Raw genomic sequence first — 7726 nt, forward strand, 5'->3', positions numbered from 1 at the left:
GTGTGTGTGTGTGTGTGTGTGTGTGAAACAACAGTATATTCGCATAGTTATTAAAGCCTTGTGGATGACCTTTTCATAGCCATGGATTTCTAGGCAAAATGATATAGAAGATGAGGTTTGTAATTTCTAAAGCCTTATTCGTGACCCTTTTATGAATTTGCAAGCAAAATGATGTAGAGGACTATATGTCCATATAACCTCTAGAAGAGGGCAAAAAGGAGCTTGCAAATTTTTAACATTGCTACTAAACAATCTATTTTCAAACCTCACTCTCAATGAAAAGTCAAGTTCCAATTCAATCATGATTAGTTTGATAATGAATTAAGTACAAGTCTTACAAAATCATCCATGATGAAACATAAGGGAAGAAGGAATGTACTTGAACGGAACCAAACATCCAAATGAAAAGTCATATATAAAGATGTCTATACAACACAAGTGGTGAACCATTCAAGGCACCAAATATGGTCATAATACAAGGATCAAAAAGAGAAGTAGATTGGGCACCCAAGACAAGGGTAATGTAGTTGGTCCCCATTGCCCAAAAAGAGAGCCCCAAGCTCAAAGCACTCACATATGACTAGACCCCAATGCATTAACAAGTAGAGATGCCTAGGAATCTCCTAAGAAGTCCAACATTCCCATGCTTAAGAGTTTAAAGAAGATAGACAAAAAACAAAACTACTCTCTCCTAACTTACCTAAAAGAAAGACTAGAACCAAATGATGAGATCTCTAGTTACTAGCATCAAAGTAAGATTGAGAGTTGCACATTAACTACAAGAGATGCTCTACCAATTTCTCTATCGAATAGCAAAGGGAAGAAAACACCTGGTGGCCCACATACCAAAGTCTTGAATACCCCCCCCCCCCCCCAAAAAAAAAAACAACCCCTAAAATCACTCAACCAATCAAGCATTCAAGACCTTTAGCTAGAGTTGGAAAAGTACAACCTTTGGAAAGGAGACATTTGAAAGTAAAGAAACTAAGAGAATAGGAAATGGGGCAACAAATAAGCATGTAAACACGTAGCCAAATGAAAGAAGTGGAGGTGCTTGGGCAAAAGCAGCTTGAAACACTAGGCTAATCAACCCCCCCGCCCCCCCCCCCCCCCCAAGAAGTAGATAGAAGACCACAAGTAGCAAACCTCTAAAGAAAAGTCTACCAAAAGAACGTGCTTCACCAAAAAGACATACTTTACCCTTGAGGGAACACCAAGTTGCCAGATATTATCCTAGGTTATGCACAAAGAAAGCTCTAGCATGTTGTTTATTAAAGGAAGAAACCCCAAATGCTGAAAAAGAAAGGCTTAATGCATCTGCACTAAAATCACCCACATATTCCACCAAGTCAGCTGGTAACACCAAACATATGCCTTGGACTACCATCCCCATGGCCCACAACCTACGATAAACGATGCACCTATGCACTGGGACCCTTGGCAAATTCCTCATGAAGTTGTTTAGGCAGGTCCTGGCTATTGGGTATAGCACTTCTGCTGAATGACTATTTGGTTGGAACATCATTTTCCCAAGTGCACTGGGTAAGACCTGCTTACAATCCCATTAGCTTCAAATGTATCCAAAATAAGCCTTGCAGGGATAAGTGACCAGCTCAAACAAACTCAGGGTTGATCCATCCATAGCTCTCACCAGTTGAAAAACCTGGCAGACAATAGACGAAAAGTTAAAAAGTGTCCCCTCAATTGAAATAACTCCAATGGGCATAGAGCACACTTACTGTATAAAGAAGTCTAGTGCATGTAGGATGATGAGAATTGGCATGGTAAGAGATCCTTGTTTCAGTATCCCTGTCAAAATCTTCCGCTGGGCATAGTTTTCACCTTGACATACATCAAGGACAGGAAACATGTCCCGTGCCATAGCTGATTGACTGTAAAGATGTGTCTGAAAGGTTGGTGACCCACTGCTGAGGGCCCCCACCCCAATCCCTCAAATTGTACGCATATGAGGGAAATACACTTCCACAAGGATCAGATGGCTGCTCCTGTAGCATTTTCAGTGTCCTCTCCAAAACAATCAGGCTTGAGAATGTAGAGAAGCTGTTTCCAACAAAAATATCAGCTCGCAAGCAGACTTCATAATCAATGGCTGATTGAACAATATAAGAGTGCTTTTTGTAGAGCTCCATAACACCTAATTTTTTCTTCTCGAGTGGCATTAGACCACCTACCCAACCATCTAACAGGTTGTGATCTTCTAAGAGCACATCAGCAACTGCGAGATATACTATGCAGGGCTTTTGCAGATAAGGAATAGTGTTCACTCTTTCGATAATCTCCTGCTTGCTGCTGCAAATATTCGGTGCCATACCTTTCTGTTTTCTCGCTCTCTCTTCAGTTTTCTTGCAATGTATCATCCAATCCTTCTCTATCCGCATGTGCACGGCAATATAACCAGAGAGAGCCGAATTTTTCACAAAGTTACCCGAACGGGGCATTGACTTCAAAAGCCCTGCTCCTTCAATGGTCTCTGCAAGGGCGATGTTTATCTGAGAGATCAGTGCCAGAACAAATCCCGCAACTACAGTTTTATGGCTCACATTGCTCACAATTATACTGCTAACCTGCATTGAATCTAGAATGGCCCCTCTAAAAAAGGGCTTCATGCCCCAGACGCCTCACAGGCATACAGACTAGGAAATGTACTCCCGGTATCAAAGTGTGCTTGTCAACAGCAGAAAATGTACTCCAGGTACGAAAACGTGACGACAGTACTTGCATTCAGAATGAGATAGATTTTAGTCCATACCTCTAGATGCAGAAACAGCAGCTGTCATCTGCTTCAGTTTTGCGACAACGAGATCAACCTCTGCGGCAATGCTGTCCACCAAAACGAAGCACTTAAAAACCCTGGCGTAATCGTGCGCAGGCCAGTGGTCATGCCACAGAAAGGGATTCTTGCCGTCTATCTTGAGCAGGACATGGCCCTGGATCCCGCCGGTCCGGCACTCCTCCAGCTGCCGGAGGTCACGCTCGGCAGTCCATCTGCGGCCGGATCCCTTCGAGACCGTGAAGGTTGAGGCGTGCGGAGGAACCTCTGCAGGTGCGGATATGGAGACGTAGCCACGGCAGAGGGAGTTGAACTTGCGGAGGGAGAAGAGGCGGTCGAAGGGGAGCGGCTGGATGCGGGAGGTGTCCTTGTACGTGAGGGAGGCGGATAGGGAGGGCAGGACGAGGGACCGGTTGAGGAAGCGGGCCGTGAGGAGAGCTCTGGCGATGGCGATCTTCTGGTTGTTCAGCCCCCAGGATATCTGGGGGACCTCGAGGAAGCGGGCAGCTTGATCGTACGCAGAAGAATCGAGGTAAAGGGGAAGGAGGGGGCGAGGAGGAGGGGGGAAGAAGAGGGATGAGAAGGAGGACACATGGCGATAGTCGAGGGCGATGAAGGCGAGAAGAGGAAGCAGAGGAAGAAGGCACAGGCATCGGGCGGGAGCTTTGCTGCCCATGCCTGATCTCTTCTTTTGTGAGAGAACGATTTGTGCGAATTTGTTATGCAACTTTTATGTAACTCACTTCGGAACCCACATGTGCAGCTAAGCTAAGTAAAGGAGTTTGAAGTTCTATATGGAGTTCTTGCATATCTATTATGTAGCCGTTTAGACATGCGTCATGTTTCAAAGTGAAGTACATTAGTAGATAAGTCTAAGTACATGGAAAATATCGAAAGAAGAATATATAAACATACGTAGTTCGAGTCACTGATCGTGATTTTGAACGTTCATATTTATTTTGGTCATAGGTGTCATGGCCAAGTGGGAATAAGAACGGAAACACTGCATTTTCTGAGGCGATATCTAGGCAAGGTGAGATTCTTGAAGGCAAGCCGTCCGTCCCGAAAACGTCATTGCTCTTTCAACGAGATGGTTATTATTCAGTAATATGATGCATGCGAACTCATGCTAATCAGCTCTTTGGAATGCATGTCGTCGACTTTGCTCGACTACATTTTCAAGCAAACTGTAACATCGTTCTTTCTTGTGATCTACTTGTAGCATTGGGTCGAATGAAAAGCTTTCACGATAGAGTTCTATAATCCTTTCGATGGATTGCCTATTGAGGATGCAAAGCCTTGTCCTTGGATCTGGATGTTCTGTTATAGCCATGTACTTTTGGATCAATGAATTATATAGCATGTTGAAAGCAAACACATTTGCAATATCGGATATAGTCAAGTCAATTCTAGTAGATGGCTATGAAAGTGATCCATCATTCCAAGAGACTAGAGGTTTATCGAGAATAAATCGACGGTCCAAGGTTCCATTCGCAATCGCTCTTGTTGTTTTGCAGACCGAGAAGGATGTATCAATGATGCTCAATAGTTAAAGCTATAACGGCCTTGCATTGAGAATTTGTTTTATGTAGTCTGGTAAGAGTGACACCACATATTTGTTTCTCTCTTTCTTTGCAAGACATGGTCGGCATTTAGTTATCATCTTGTTGACTCCGTATTGCTGGCATGCAAGGATGAGAATAGTGCTTGACAAAGCCATTGTAACTTGTATTTCTTATGTAGATGGATTGTTCTTTTGCGAGTTGACAGCATGATGTTGCATTGCGACTATACCACAAGATGCGCACATTGTTAGTCTTCCAATGATGCTTTCACATTTTGTCGCCCAAAACTATTTGAATTTTTCCATGTCGTACCAAGTTGCAGCAAACGGTTTTAGTGATATTTTTCTAGAGGCCATAGTTTTCCTTTTTCTAAAAGTCTTGAAGGAGGATACCTTCTAACTTTGTTTCTTCGAAACGTCCATTGATGCTAATGAGAACAATATGTTTTTATCATAAAACTACAGTACACTTGTTCACGGAAAAGCATGCTATACTTCTTCTTTTTTTTAAGATAGTTTATTTTTTTGATGTGCAAGGAGGATGATTTTTTTTCTTAATAGTAATTCTAATAAAATAAATAAATGAAATCAATTAATAATAATAGTACTTTAAAAACTTTAAAAAAAACTAAATGAAATGAGAAAACATGTTATATAGCATGACAAAAAGTTGGCGCAAATCTCTTCATAATTACATAATTATGGGAGAATGTGTTATTCCCTCGTCCATTCACAATATCCAGTTTATTGAAGTTTTACATTTTCATTTTTTTTCAGTAAGTTCGAAAGTTCGTTACACTTTCATTTTTGCCATACATTCGAAAGATCGTTTTCATTTCACTACTATTTACTAATCCTAAAAAGAACAAATAACGAAGATTTGAATCTAACTTTAATATATTAAAAAGACGAATGATAAATTTGTTTAAACTAATCCTAAAAAGAACGAATGATGAAGATTCGAATCTAACCTTTTAGCTTGCAAACACGATGACCGAGAAACTAATGTACATGTCTCCGCACACTTGTGTATGACCTTCCTCTCTCCTTAAATAAGAGACAAATTTCGTAATGAAGAGAATGGCCTATATTACTTAACTCTCCCCCCTTTATATAGGCTTAAGGCTTCCCAAAGTTTAAAACTTTCCTTTAAGCTTTTTAAAGCATTTGTAGTTTACAAACTTGAAAAGCCTAAAAGCTTTCAAATGTTTAAGCTTTTCTTCAATTTTGGGTGTACACTTGTGTTTTCCTTCTTTAACCCAAAAAAATAATTCCAAAACGTCGCATAGCAACACCAATATTTTAAAAAAAAGTTATAATGGAGGAATATGGAGGATTGTTAGATGACACTCTATTGGTCCCTTTATCCTAAATAGAATATCATTTTAGAGTGGCTTATATTATGTAGCCAATAGTCTCAAGTGTGAGCTAATAACACAATTGTGCATAGATGAGACGCCATGCACAAGACGAACTACAATAGATCCAATTTACTAGAGCTGAGGATATCGCAATTAAACCAGTACCGAAGCAATGCGCACATGAAGGTTTGTCAAATTGCCAATCGTATTATAAACCCCTTTGATATTGATGATGCTTCTATGCTTCAAGAAGTAATGAGCTAGTTACCATGGTTAGAGGGAGTAACACGAACTCTCCCCATAATAATCTAGGAGAGTCTAGTTCATTAAGTTGCAATGGTACATTTGATGCCACATCAGCTTGTCACTCATTGCAATAAACCTACACATGACTATGGTTGGTCATGTGCAGGAGCTATGAAGGGTTGGGCTCAATCCAAGGGATGGGCTAGACTCAATTTGTCTCACCCGTATGAAAAGCCCTTGCATCATATCTCAAAATTAACACATTCAAAAACAAAGTGTGGCTTCTGAGTACATATACATGTATATGCCCTCCCCTCGATACCCTATCGTAGAGGTCATAAGATGTGTTAGCATTGCTCAAAAGGGCATATGCTATAGGCATAGGTAGAGGATCTTGTGAGTTTTTCAAATAACTTACATCAAAGTTAAGTGGTAGACTCTCTCTCTCTCTCTCTCTCTCTCTCTCTCTCTCTCTCTCTCTCTCTCTCTCTCTCTCTCTCTCTCTCTCTCTCTCTCTCTCTCTCTCTCTCTCTCTCTCTCTCTCTCTCTCTCTCTCTCTCTCTCTCTCTCTCTCTCTCTCTCAAAAATTTACATCTAGGGGCATTAGGGCCAAGAGATCATTGGCCCTCAAAAGTTAAGTGGTAGGTATTTCCCTTCATTTCATGTGTGTGTGTGTGTGTGTGTGTGTGTGTGTGTGTGCGTGTGCGTGTGCGTGTGCGTGTGTTATTGCTAAAGCTCATATTTGAGAATAGTTAACTAGATTGTTGATTGTCAATCTCAACATGGCATGTAAACAATGTACATTACACCATGTTTGTTGCAAATAATGTAGATAATCATTTTGGTAATAGTTCAATGAATAAATTTTGATATAAAATACAAGTTAAGTAGTTATAAGCCATCATCCATAATAGAAGAATATATTGGAATTGTGTGGCAATATAAATATAGTTGAGATAAGTTTACAACATTCACAAAAAACAACAAATTACATGATGAAAAGGTGATCCTAGTACCTACAAGCCAACCAAAAACACTAGTTAGTAAGGACCAAAAAGTATTGACAAGTTGTAGGTGTCGAGGGATCACCTTGGTTGTTATCCCCTTTACACTATGTAATTTGTACTTGATTAGAAGATAGAGAAGCCATAGGTCTTGTCACAAATAGAAGATGCCTTTTGTCTCTAAATATAAAGGGTGATCTGATCAAATTCAAAGAGGTAAGTTTATAGAAAGGAGCATAAAGTTTCCATATCATAAGGAGGATGCCAAGTTATCTATCTCACAGATTTGACATGACAAGAGAGCTAGATACAAATTTAAACAATAATAGTTTATTAGAGCTTTTAATAATAAGAAATGGAAGGGCGATAATATAATTGATTAAAGCTTTAGAGAAGGATTGATAGTTCAAATTACCTTGTGTTTTTTGAGTCCAAATGGGAGAGGGAGAGCTATTGCGCAAGATTCGATAAAGTGAGGGAAGCAAAATGATATTGATAGGGCACAAGAAGGAAGAAATGGTGGTTCATAGGTATGTTCGTTGAGGTCTATATATATTAGTTTGTCAAAAAAGAATATATTGGAAGTTTTTTATGTCCATTACTAAGTGGCTAGGCTAGAAGGTGGTTTCGTTGTCAACTAAATAGGCTAGTTGTGGCAAGGTAATTGCAAGTTAGTGAAGTAGAGGAGGAATGAAGACTCATTAGATAACTTGTTAGGCATCACATTTTGGACCGTTGCCAGAAATTGACAAACAAGCGT

The 7726-nt window shown here is 40.1% G+C and overlaps 1 protein-coding gene across 3 annotated transcripts; it reads right to left on the bottom strand.

Moving 5' to 3' along the window:
- Positions 1-315: 315 nt before the first annotated feature.
- Positions 316-3537, bottom strand: LOC148010532 (O-fucosyltransferase family protein). Of its 3 annotated transcripts, none has more exons than XR_015689559.1 (3): positions 2771-3534; positions 1740-2491; positions 316-1663 (listed from the first exon to the last, which is right to left on the bottom strand). XR_015689559.1 is itself a non-coding variant. In XM_087671988.1 (3 exons), exons 1-3 carry the CDS (start codon positions 3465-3467, stop codon positions 1993-1995), a joined length of 1065 nt encoding a protein of 354 aa, XP_087528114.1. In that variant the 5' UTR covers positions 3468-3537; the 3' UTR covers positions 1855-1992. The 3 variants fall into 3 exon arrangements, 2 of the variants coding, with proteins under 2 accessions (XP_087528114.1, XP_087528115.1); XM_087671988.1 differs by lacking the exon at positions 316-1663 and having other exon boundaries at positions 1855-2061; positions 2193-2491; positions 2771-3537; XM_087671989.1 differs by lacking the exon at positions 316-1663 and having other exon boundaries at positions 1891-2061; positions 2333-2491; positions 2771-3537.
- Between the last annotated feature and the right edge of the window lie 4189 nt (positions 3538-7726).

This window comes from Lygodium microphyllum, chromosome 29, assembly GCF_053477565.2.
Source record: "Lygodium microphyllum isolate KBCC chromosome 29, Lygodium_microphyllum_v1.1.10, whole genome shotgun sequence".
In the NCBI taxonomy this organism is placed as follows: Eukaryota; Viridiplantae; Streptophyta; class Polypodiopsida; order Schizaeales; family Lygodiaceae; genus Lygodium; species Lygodium microphyllum.